At 37.2% G+C, this 13215-nt stretch overlaps 1 protein-coding gene across 2 annotated transcripts in view; it reads left to right on the top strand.

The window, feature by feature from the left end:
- Positions 1-13215, top strand: part of mcph1 (microcephalin 1) — a 330444-nt gene that overhangs the window by 12676 nt on the left and 304553 nt on the right. For both annotated transcript variants that reach the window (XM_087978353.1, XM_043679276.2), the window contains exons 2-4: positions 381-571; positions 1996-2087; positions 11828-11946. In XM_087978353.1, the coding sequence (XP_087834479.1) occupies positions 535-571; positions 1996-2087; positions 11828-11946 (248 nt within the window). In that variant the 5' untranslated portion in view covers positions 381-534. The remainder of the gene's footprint in view (positions 1-380; positions 572-1995; positions 2088-11827; positions 11947-13215) is intronic.

Here is a 13215-nt window from a genome sequence, read left to right as displayed (position 1 = left end):
ATTTGAGAGGGTAGTAAACCTATTCCCACGAGTTACCCTTTTGTGTGTTATTTACAACATGGGTTCCATCCCTCATCTGCTGAAAATGTGTTGCTGGGAAAGCGCGGCAGGTCAGGCAGCATCCAAGGAGCAGGAGAATCAACGTCGGGATAAGCCCTTCTTCCTGAAGAAGGGCTTATGCCCGAAACGTCGATTCTCCTGCTCCTTGGATGCTGTCTGACCTCCTGACCTTTTCCAGCAACACATTTTCAGCTCTGATCTCCAGCATCTGCAGTCCTCCCTTTCTCCTCCATCCCTCATCTGTTTTGCTTTATGAAGGGGTGGTCTTTTCAGATTCTGATAAAAGATTTCTAATCAAAATATTAAATATGTCTTTTCAGGTGCCGATGGTTCTGTTTTGAATGCATTTTTTAAAATACGTGAACTCCATATATTGCTATGCAATTCCAATTTATGTTTTTAAAAAGCAATTATACAACTAACCTGAGGAAAAGAAATTCCAACTGCGACCAAGAAGACTCAGACTCCTGAAGAATGGCCAAAGACTGCAGCAAAAGAATGGTTCTTCAAGGTAGTAATCAAGTGCATAGATAGTGAAGTTAACAGTGCTAATTCTAAAAATGCTTCCATTGTTTGAAAGTTGATTTGAAATAAGTTTATTTGAACTTAGGCTGAGCTTTCTTTCAAAGATTGTAACTCAATCTTGGTCTTGTTTTAATTTCCAAATATTTTCACTAATCTCGTTTAAAATCTGATATGTTTGTGTGTATATGCTAGCTGGATACATCCTCAAAAAAAAATCAAGCTGGGCTTCAGTGTGCATGCATTTTTGAGGTTACAAGTGACAATATTAATATTTTGTTATCTATAAAAGTTATACAGTATATTGTGTAGCAAAGAATGGTGGGGATATTGAGTTTTTCATGGATTGAAACAAAACAACGCAATCTGTAGAATTTATCAAATCATCTGGGCATAAGAGCCTTTTTTTAAGTGGGATGAACTTTGATTTTTCAGGTACTGTGGACAATTAAATGTCGAATGTGCTCCTTAGACTTGCCTTGAAACTATTCCTAAACTTTTAGATCACTAGTTTAAAAACATTTTTGTATCAGTGTCATTTTTTTCTTCAACAACACGTGTGAAGAGTTTTAGGATGTTTCACAATGTCAAATGTACTATGGAAATGCACGTTGGACAGAAATGTAAAATGTTAATGTCCCAGGAGTGTTTTCTCTTCACTCAGTGCATCTGCTTTTTCTGTGAAAAAAAAACTGTTTTATTCTTCTCTTATATCTGACTGGATTTAATGGAAAAAAAATGACATTTTTCTACATAGGTACAGACTTTATTAGCAATTTTACGTATTATCAAGCTTTTTTGGCTTTTCCTGCTCCAGAAATGCAAGTAACATGTAATTCTCAAGTGGCATCATTTATTTTAATTCATGTTAATGTTGCAGGCTGTACAAAAACCTGATATAAAGCTGCCACTCCTGTCCAGACCCCAAAGAGTTCTATTTTGAATTCTCAATAAATCTAATTTGTTGAGTTGCATTTAAAGTTTATCTCATCATGCCTTTTATTTCTCCCTTTTCAAAGCCACATCATTGCAATAGCAATAACATGTTTTCTTAAAATGTTTTCTGTGACACAGCAGAGTTTTCATCTGTTTAACATCTCTAAATTATTTCAGTTTAGTCAGATGTTAAAGCCTGAGCATAGGGTGATCACACAGCGATTTATTGAAATTGAAAGATATGGGGAGGAACCCATTTTTGTTTTGAGGTTGTATGAAGTGGAAATCTAAAGTTAAGCAGACTTGTAAAATTATATGTCCTTAGAGATCTAATTGATTAGTCGTCTAATTTTATTTTCAGTTTTGAATATGTTTCTAGTGAATTTTCATAAGCCTTCAAACTAACTTAGTCAAGCTTCTAAATCAAAAGACTTCTATGTAATATTCTAATTATTAATTGCATGCTGCCGTTTGCAGATGTGGTGGCATTTGTGGATGTGTGGTCCTCAAGTAAGACTGAAAACTACTCAAAACCATTCATAGGCCACTTGACTGATATGGGTGCCACAGTGAGTATTGCTTTCTACATATTCAAAACTGTACAAAATTTGAAAATGGCAACTTTTGATGTTATCAGTCTATTATTTTGGAGGAGGAGGTTACTTTGTATTATTCAGTTACTTAGTTGCTAGGTCATCTTATTAATTCAGGTAAGAGTTTTTTTTCATATTTGAGTGCAGCTTTCAAGCCATCCTTGAAGTCTTCTCCAGCTATACGTTGAGCCCTTCTTCCAAATGAGGTGCAGGTAGTTCTCCGATAGTGCCGTAGATGCATTCCAGTGAAACCTCGCTTAATAGAAAGTTGCTTAATAGGAATAGTGGAGCCTATGGGAAAAGTGAGATTAGGTGCAGACCAGCAAAAAATATCACTCTCAATCAAAAATCACCCAAAAATCTAATGTAAAGTGTAGCACATCCTGAATGAAAATCGAAATCATATTTATTAACGAAACGAAAGTAAATTTAACACTTACTTTAAAAAAATGTAGAGAGGAGCTTTCTTACACTAACTCTCAAAAAGCTGCTCTGTTTGGCGCATGCGCAGAAAGGTATAAAGACTGGTGATGACCTTGTGCATGTGCAGAACAGCATGGAGGCAGGTGCTGACAGCTCGCTTGTACAGAATGGCACAAAGACTTTGACATAGACATCGCACATGTGCAGAACGGAGTAGTGTCTTCGGGGCAGATGTCAGTGCATGTGCAGAATGACACAAAAACTGACACTGACTTCGCGCATGGCACAGTGTCTTCAGCGCAGACGTTGGTGCATGCGCAGAATGACACACAGACTGGCACCAATGTCACACTTGTGCGGACACCAGTGCATGCACTGACGACAAGAACATTACTTGCAAACTGATCCCTGCTGGAATCCTGCTATTGCCAATGGGAGGTATGCGTTCTCCAAAATACCATTCCCTAATTCTTCAGCAACATTATAGTCAAACACTCATTTCGGCAATGTGATCATACCAGAACTGCCTGTAATAGAATGTCTGCAACAGAAATTGCCATGGTAAAGGAGTGTCAAACCAGATGAATATTGGGACATCATTAACTAGATTTATGTATTGCACTGCAATTAAATTCTTTTGCTAAAATATTTCATCATGAATTACTTTCAAAAAAAGAATAATACAGGCTAATAACTGTTGCGTTGCAATTGAGGGATATGAGCGTAAGAATGAGTAAGCCATTCATCCCCTCAAACCTGCTCTGATATTGTAGATTGATTGACCATTTTCCTCAACATTAATTTCACTGTACTCCATCCCTTGATGTCATTAGCATCCAGATACCTATCGATGTCTGTCTTGAACGTACTCAATGGTTGAGCTTCCACAGCCTTCCAGGATAGATTCCAAAGATTTCACTATCTTCTAAGTGAAGAAATGCCTCTGAAAGATAGTCTTACCTGGTTTAATCCCTAATCTGAGATTGTGTTCCCTAGTTCTCGACCACAAATCAGGGGAAGCATCTTTCCTGTCGAGCATTTTTAAATTTTTATGTTTCAATGAAATATTGTATTATTCTTTTAAACATGTGAGAATGCAGGCCCAGTCTCCTCAATCCCTCATCCCCACTGAGACATTACTGCAGTACCAAGGATGACTAGAGTAAATCTCTGCTGTACTCCTATGCCAACTGTATTCTACCAAGGATGCCAATGCTGCACACAATAGTTCAGGTGTGTTATACAATTGAAGAAAGACATGTTTACTTGGTGTTCAAATGCTTTTGCCAGAAATATCAGAAATATTGCTATCCTTTCAAATTGCTTGCTGCACCTGGATGCTGGCTTTCATTGACTTACAAATGAAGGCAACCTGGCCCCTTTGGACATCACACTTTCCAGTCTCTCTCTGTTGAAGAAATACTGTGCACCTCTTGTTTTGCTCCTATAAAAGTGGATAACCTCCCATTATCCTCACTCTATTCTCGGGTTATGAGGAGAAGGCAGGAGAATGGGGTTGAAGACAGTATCAGCCATGTTCGAATGGCGGAGCAGCTCGATGGTCCAATTGGACTAATTCTGTTTCTATATCTTAGTCTTATGAACCATTATTTGTTTATTAGTTTCATTTTCACGTCTGTTCCATCTGAAGGCTGCCAGCTCTGGTTGGATGCATTCCTGGAAGCTTCTTAACATGACCTCCCACCTCCAGTGGCTTCACCCAGTAGAAAAGCAGTTTTATATAAAATCTTTAATGAATTAAATAAGTTGATTATTTGTAAATACCCTGTAGTAACATAACAGATCTGTTTTAAAACCTCTGATTTTTCTCTTAGTTTTTGTCCCCAGTTTTCAGGGAGATTAATTTTAATTCCAAGAGAACCAAGCAAATTCTGAAGGTTTTGACAGTGCTGTTTTATTTTTCTCTCAGTTTTTGCCCACATCAGTTTCCAGGAGATTAACCTTCAAATAAGCAAGGTGCTAATGGGGGGAAAGATTGTGCAGCAGTCTCGAACACAAAATATTTGAAAATCTAACGGTACTAAAGCTGTCAAGTTGCTAATGGCTTGCATTCAAGGGTTTTAAAGGAAGTTGCAGCAGACTTAGTAGAGGCAATGATCAAAATGTTCCAAACTTCTGTTACATGATGTTCCATCAGATTGGAAAACCACCAGTGTGATACTTTGTTCAAGAACAGATGGAGCTGGAAAGCAGGAAATTATAGAATAAGCAACCTAATATCAGTCATTGGTAAAATGCTAGAGTCGATTATTAAGGAAGAACTATCAGGATATTTAGAGAAGCTTAATACAGTCCAACAGAATGAACATGAGGGCTTTCTTATGGAGCAGTGGTAGCGTCTCTACCCTGGAATCAAGAGGTGTGTAATAACATCTCTGAACAGGTTGATTAGAAAAAATAGGTTACATTTTTAAAAATGGCTTTGTTAAAAGGAAATCATGCTGAACACATTTGCTAGAGTTCTTTGATATAACAAGCAGACTTGATTAAGAGGAACTCAGTGTATTTGAATTTCCTGCAGGTATTTGGTGAAGTACCATATTAAAATGTGTTGCACAGGATAGGAGCCCTGGGTATTATGGATAATGTTTGAGCACTGTTTGAGGATTGGTTAAGACACAAAACAGAATAGAGAATACTGGATTATTTTCAGTTGGATGCACAGTAGTGGAGTCCTACAAGTATCAGTCCTAGGACCTCCATAATTTACTAAAATGTCAATGACTTGGAGGAGGGGCAGAGTGTCGTGCATCAAAATTTGCTGATACATGAATTGGTGGGAGATGTGTTGTGATGACATAAGGAATCTGCAAGGTGCTTGTGTGAGTGGGTTAAAAACTTGGCAGATGGTGTTTACTGCAGGGAACTGTGAGGTCATGCATATTGAAAGAAAAAAATCAAAAGGAATCAATCGTTTACACAGTGCAGCATAGAGAGATCTGAATGTTCTTGTGCATGAAACATAAAAGTTTCAGCATGCAGTTGCAGCAAATGATTAAGAAAGCAAGTGAAAACATAAGCCTTCATTGCGAGATAGTCAGAGTTTAAAAATAGGAAACACTTTTTACAATTGTATAGGTATTGTGAGACTGCATCTGGGGTACTGTGTACATTTATGGTCCCCGTCTTGGCATTGGAGACTGTTCATAGTAAATGTTGTGGGCTTTTTTCTGGGTTAAAGAGTTTGACTTCCAGGACCAGCTAAGCAGGTTTGCGTTTATTCAATAGTGTTTTGAAGAATAAGGAATGAACTTATTGAAGAGTTTAATAGTGTAGGTGTTGAGATCATGTTTCCACTAGTGAGGGGCTCTCAAACTGTGGGGTATTGTTACGAAATTAATGCAAGAATTTAAATTTCAAATGTGTAATTATTTCTTCTCCCAGAAGCTAGTGAATGCCTGATATCCCAGAGAATTGTGGTGGCTAAATCACTGCAAGTACTTAAAAGATTTTTGAGTTATCAACTAATTGAGGGCAATGATGACCTGGCAGGAAAGAGACTAAAGGTCTGAAATAGATCACCCATAATCTTGTTGAATAGTGAGGCCGGCTTGAGAGCCTGATGACCACCTCTTACTCCCATTTCTTAAGTTCATTTGCTCCTCACCAAGTACAGAAGTGATGGGTGAAAAACATTTGGTATGAGTTAGCGTAAGGAAGCAGAGTTTGGTTGATGCTGCAAGTTAGAGGTAGAATGTGGGAATTCAGCCAAATTTACACAGGAATCCTAAGTCTGGAAGGATCAAAAGTATAAATGAGACTTTGAGCTGAGGTGGGCTAGAGTTGTGTGATGACAGAGATAGAAATAAACAGTTTTATTGACAAAGCAGATAGCTCATGTTAAAGTCAAATGTGATATCAAAGTTGTGAACTATTTCTGGGTGCTCTGGCTTCCTCCCACAGTCCAAAGATGTGCAAGTTATGTGGATTAGTCAGGGTTAATGTGGGGTTTTGGGAATAGGGTGGGGATGTGGATCTGGGTGGGATACAGTTTGGAAGGGTGGTGCAGACTTGATGGGCTCAACCTGCACTGTAGTGAATTGTGCTTTTATAAATACCATTTACAAGTTCCGCTCTAAGTTATCACCATCCTAACTTGGAAACATATTGCCGTTCCTTTAGTGTCCGTGATTCAAAATCCTGGAATCCACTCCCTTATGGCCCAGCCAGCATTGCCCACATTCTATGGATGAATAAAAAAAGAAGTATTAGACGGGTAGTGAAGTAAAGTTATGGATCATCAGGATTTAAGTTGAAAGGAATATCTTATCAGATGGTGTTATATGCAGCAAGCCACTGGGATTTGGAGAGGGTTGCAAGTAAGATTCGTTTTGGAGGCAAGTGAAGAGATGCCATCACGTGAAAATCTGTTTTTTGCGGTTCTCAATAGATAATAGAAGGATGCAATTTGGCTAGAGAAGTCCCCATCTGGTTCTATGATCTTGGAGAAGTGTTAGAGGTATGGAGCTGTTATTGTCATCAGCTGCACTAAAAGCTACAGGCAGATTGGGAATCCTGGGGATGGATCTTTTGCCTTTGTCACCAGCATATAGGATGCTTTTTAATGGAGTGTTGGGAACTGGGCAGAATTTTCATTAGAGGGGTTTCAGACATGGTGTTTTGAGAAAGATGGGCAAAGACTTTGGAGATTGCAGCACATTTGGAAAGGAAGACGTTGGAGCTAGTAACAGTTTGTGAGGGCAAAGTAGTCATGGGGTGATTTTGTTTTCGAGTAGGGTTGGACAGATTTGGAGCGGAAGGAGACAGTACCTGAATAGCGAGAATAATCAAAAATACCAGTGAACATTTGACAGGAAGTGAAATTGTATACTTAGTAGTTGAGTGAGAATTTTTATTATTATTATTCATTCTTGGGATGTGGTGTTACTGGCTAGGTTAGTAACATTTATTGCCCATCTTGAATTACCACCACAGGCCAGCTGATTGAAATGAGAAACAGGGAAAGGAAATTGACTTTTCCATTTGCTAAGGAAACTAAGATTTAAATTGATATTACAAACTGAACCTCTGGTGCAACTGTAACCGGTTGAAAATATATAGAAGGGCACAAAACCCTCAGATCTCAATGATTCCGATAGTACTGTAAAGGCAGCTGAAGAAGGCACAGACTAGATCAAGAAACTAAGAATAGGCAGATATACATTTGCTGCAGCAATTTTTGTTACTTGAATATAACATTGCTTTTACACTTTTCTAGCTGTCATAAGCTGTATTGGGGTGGTTCATCACACACATGCTGTTACTGGTGAAATTTGTATTTTGAGATGTGGATTGGTTGTATACTGCTGTTGCCTTGGAATCGGGCAACCTCTCAGGAAAAAAAGTATCTGGAATACTTAGTGAGGGCGATAAAATTTTGAGGGTCTTTGCAACTGCCATTGAGATATGGTTTGAGAGACTCTATGATTTGTCTTAATTGTGTATTTCCTGTTTAATATATAATTTTTAGTTTTGAATCAACTGTACTTTAATTTCTTTTTAACTTAAATTGATTCCATACTTTAGTGTGTGGTTGGTTACCTAAGGTAATATTTAATATCTGGCAGCATTTGTGGAGAAAAAGCAGGCATTAGCATTTTGGGTCCAGTGACCCTCCTCCAGAACTGAAGAAGGGTCAGTGGACCTGAAATGCTAACCTCTGCTTTCTCTCCACAGATGCTGCCAGACCTGGTCCATTCTGCAACAATTTCTGTTTTTGTTTCTGATTTCTGCTGTTCTTTGGTTACATTATCTCAGTCAACACAATAACTTTAGCCTAATTATTTTAAACCAAACAAGTTACTACTCTTCAAATGTCAAACAAACATTAAATATTAAAGAGTAGTAACTTGTTTGGTTTAAAATAATTAGGCTAAAGTTATTGTGTTGACTGAGATAATGTGAAGTTATTTTCAAAGTAACAGTTTACTAAACTAATGCAGTGGATGTTGTAGTTATAGGCTTTTAAATGAAATTTCATAAGGTACAAAACAAATTATTCAGAAAGTAGAGTTACAAGAGGTTAAAGGGACTATATTGCATATATAATTGGCTAAGTGATAGGAGTTAGAGAATAAGAGAAAAGATATTATGACTGGAATGAAGTCAACATGGTGCTTTCACCAGTGATTGTAGTTAAACGTATTTGACTTGAGTGCAAATGGAGAGATTGAGAAGATTCTTCTACTTGAATCAGAAAAGGTTAAGGGAAGACCTCATGGAACTGTTCAAATTATGAATGAATTTGATAGATCAAGTTGGATAAAAGTGTTTTCTTTCACAAGTGGATGCATAATTATAACTCATCGATTAGCAAAAGAATTAGATGAATGGAGGAAACGTCTGTTTTACACAGTGTTTAAATCTGGAATACCCTACCTGAAAAGCCACTGGACACAGATTCCACGGAAACTTCAAAAGTCAATTCAACAATGATTTTAAGCGAAAAAAATTGCAGGACAAAGAGAGGAACAAGCCTGAAGTATCTGATAAAAGTGAACAAGAATCACTTTTAAAGAATCAACTCTGGTGCATTTGGTCAAATGTGTCGTCTGTGCTGTGACATTTGATTAATTCAAAGCAAACTAGTAACATAGTCCTGGGCTTTCAGGTAATATGAGTAAAAGACCATTGGTTCCATGACCTATGTGGAATTTTAAATATTCAGATGTATGTGTAACACCGTTTACTTCATGACTCATAAGTTTGTTGAATTCCTGCATTTTTAAGAAGTTTGATTATCAGAAGAATGGGGACCCTGATTGTAATTTCACTACCTCACAACATGCTTGTATGCGGCATTCGATTATCCAAATATCAGACTAACCGGCAAGATCACAAGGTTCCAATGCTTGGCTAAACAATGTTGTCCGGCGTTTGAATATCCAGAATTTGATTAACTGAACAAAATGCACCCCACCCCTGTCCTTCGGGGTGTTCCTCTGTAATTACCTACCCTGACAATGCAATAATCCATCAGGAACCATGCTTTCACTGGTGTTATTTTAACACATTAAAGTATTAGGAAAATTTCTTTGAGATGCTGGACATTGCTCATTTCTGTGGCATTTTCATTTGCTGAAGTTCTATTTTTAAGTGAGTGGGTTGATATTTGAACATCATCAAAATGTTACATTGGATCTTCACTTATTCTGATTGAAGTTAGTAGTTCTGCTCCACTTGGAGAGAAAAAGACTCAGGAGATTTGATTGAGTTTTTAAAACTCATGAAGAGATATGGAGAAGCTTTTCTCCCTTGTAAAAGGAATAAGAACGAAACGGCGTAGATTTAAAGTAATATATGAAAAAAAAGGTTATGTGATTTTAAAAAATGTGTTCGGACAGTGAGTAGTTCGGAAATGGGATATATTGCCTGGAAGTGTGATGAAAGAAAAAGGGTTATACCCAAAACGTTGACTTCACCTCCTGATGCTTGCTGTGATTATCCAGCCGCCTCCTTGTCTTCCTTGGAAGTGTGACGAAGGCAAGTTCAATTGAGGCATTCAAAGGATATTGAATGATACAATATTTGGATCAAAATAGTGTGCAAAAGTATAGGGTCAAAGCAAGAGATTGGCATTGGGTAGCTAATGCAGATATTATAGGCTTGCGATTTTGTATTGAGTATGTCTATTAATTTTTAATGCTCATTAATAACATCCATCTCATTCACCTTTTGTGGCAGTAAGAGGAAGTTATACTGGAGGTCTACTCTTAAACCTATATGATCTCAAACAAAAGAGGAGACTCCTGTTTACATACCACTTTGGGCCTCACAAAGTACTTTTACAATCAGTCAGGTATTTTAGAAATGTCATCTCTGTTAGAGAAGGTCTGATGTTAGAATGTTTATTTTAGTCATTATACAGTACGGAGTATTCTTAATTTTATTCTTACAAATACCTTTTTAACTGGTCTAAACACACATCGCTGCAAAGCAGTTTAATGCCACTGTCCAATTGTTCAGTTCATACATTTCCAGGTATCATTCATTTGACAACATATTGACTTCTTATGAAATTAACAGTTTAAGTAGCATTGACTTACAAACTTTTTAAAAACATTGCTCTGCAGCATGAAGTCACTACTCGGCATTCATTTGTCAGACAATGCTTGATTTTCTGGTTTTCAACCAAACTGAGCAAAAGTTTTCTCTTTGTAAAATTTAAACAACTTCGATATTTGTAGAGCATCTTCAATGCCATGAGAAATCACAAAGGTGTAGACCAAACATGAAACTGAAGTTGAGAGAAAGATTCAGATAGGTGGCAAGTATCACTAGAAATGTCATTTGATGGTCAAAAAGTAGAAGCTGAGTGAGAAGTTTAACAAGAAGCTGACTTTTTTTCAAGGCTGTAATGCCTCAACACCTTGTTATTCCTTTTAAGATCCTTAATATGGTTTAGATTAATGATGGAGAAGAGGATATGAAGTCATAGATTCATAGAATAATTACGGTGCAGATTATACAGTTTGACCTGTTGTCTGTGCTGGCTGTCTGCCAGAGCAACTTGGTTCAGTTTTGGGGGCAAGTTAATAACTATTTGAGGTCAGAATGGAGTTCTTTGATTTTAAAAAAAATTTGTAATCTGTACATAGGAATTTGGATGCCAAGGAATTTTCTCTGAAATATTGTTGATGGCAGATACCTTGATAAGTTAAAGTTAGTACAGATTGGGGTTCAGGGCTAATGATGAATACCTCAAGCCTGGCAGTGACAAAGACATAGAGAAAGTGAGGACTGCAGTTGCTGGAGGTCAGAGCTAAAAAATGTGTTGCTGGAAAAGCGCAGCAGATCAGGCAGCATCCAAGGAGCAGGAGAATCGACGTTTCGGGCATAAGCCCTTCTTCAGGAAGACTTGGTGAAGATAAAGAACTTGGAAAGCTCTCAAAATGTCTGTAGTGATCACAACCAATGCTGTAATTTTGAAATATATGTAAGGAAATGTAATAGTCAATTATCACACATTGAAGTCGCACAAGTAACAACTAAGTAATGAGATCTCTTTAAATAATGTTGATACAGAGGTTTAAATGCTGTCCATGATGCTAGAAGAGCCTGTCGACCTCAGAAGGCTCTGTGGGATACGTTCATATCTATTGTTGGGGGCTGGTGAAACTGATTTAAAGTTATAATTTGCTTTGGAGTTTGACTTTGTAAAATATAAGCTGCAGAACATTTCTGTTGAGCCTGAAAGATGTTCTATTTAGGCAAAACATGTATTTACAAAGCAAGTTTTTTTTTAAGCTTTGTGTTCTATTATTTTCTTGCAGGTTCTAAAATACTTTAATAAGCAAGTGACCCATGTAGTATTCAAAGATGGACATGAAAGTGTTTGGAAGAAGGCCAAGAAAACTGGTGTAAAATTGGTCTCTGTTTTGTGGGTAGAAAGGTATGCACGTTTTAATATTATTATTATTGAAAACCACTATTTTGCAAGTCAGGTCACACTTAACATCTATTACACATACAATTCTTTCAATTTTATAATATGGATTATATATTAGATTTTACCAGTAACTGCATGTTAAGATATCTGTGATATATAGTTTTCTTTTGTTGTTGCTTTCCCTTTTTAAATAAAGGTATTAGATTAGCTGTTTTCTGATTCTCGGGGACTTACGAGAATATTAAGATTCCTGGACGATTACCACAAGTGTATTCACTTCTCTAGCTATTTTAGCATCCTAAAATGCAACCCATCAGATGCAGGGGACTTATCAGTCTTTAACATTTTTCGTGAGTGGTGGTTGTTGTATTTGTTTCCTCTCCTCCTTTTTGCTCTTGAATATTTAAACATATTAGTGTCTTCTACCCTAAAGACTAATGCAAAGTCTTTTTTTGTGTAACTCCTCTGCCATTTCCTTGTTCCCCATTATTATTTTCCCAGCTTCGTTCTCTGTGGGGCCTATGTTCACTTTGGATTCTTTAGATTAGATTGCTCTCTGTCTTGATATTATTTACAAGTCTACCCTCCGTTTTTGTCCCTTGTTTTATTTTTTTGATCGCCCTTTGATTTTTTTTTTAAAAACTTGCCCTTTTTTTGTCTCACTGCTAATTTTTGTCATATTGTATGTTTTTTTGACTTTCAATCTGATGCTGTCCTCAACTTCCCTGGTTAACCATGATTGATATCTCTTTCCCATATTAGCAACTATTGAAATTTGGATCAAATTAGTTAGATTAATTTAGTCAAGGGTTATGGGGGAAAAGATAAGTGGATTTCAGGATTATCAGATCAGTCATGATCTCATTGAATGGTGGCATAGACTCAAAGGACTGAGCAATGAAGGCAAGCGTGCCAAATGCCTTTTTAACCACCCTTCTTGTGGCTTGTGAAGTTCTTTTTTACAGTGGATTATTTTTCAGTGAAACTAGAGTTTAATTTATCAATAATGTGTTTTGATACAGCTTTATCTGCATAGGAGACTGTGGGTGACCTAATAGAGGTTTATAAAATGAAGAAGGGCATGGACAGGGTGAATAGCCAAGGTCTTTTTCCTAAGGTGGGGAAGTCCAAATTTGGAGGGCATAGGCTGAAGATGAGAGAGGAAAGATTTAAAAGGACCTGAGGGTTAATATGTTTGTGCACAGGGTGATGCATGAATCGAACAAGCTGCTCGAGAAAGTGCTGGATGTGGATGCAATTACAATATTTAAA

Source organism: Chiloscyllium plagiosum, unplaced genomic scaffold (assembly GCF_037043375.1).
Source record: "Chiloscyllium plagiosum isolate Xiang-an unplaced genomic scaffold, Cpla_swu_hap1 HiC_scaffold_3, whole genome shotgun sequence".
NCBI classification, from domain to species: domain Eukaryota; kingdom Metazoa; phylum Chordata; class Chondrichthyes; order Orectolobiformes; family Hemiscylliidae; genus Chiloscyllium; species Chiloscyllium plagiosum.
The sequence above is the reverse complement of the archived record's forward strand: the minus strand, read 5'-3'. Positions and strand labels throughout refer to the sequence as shown.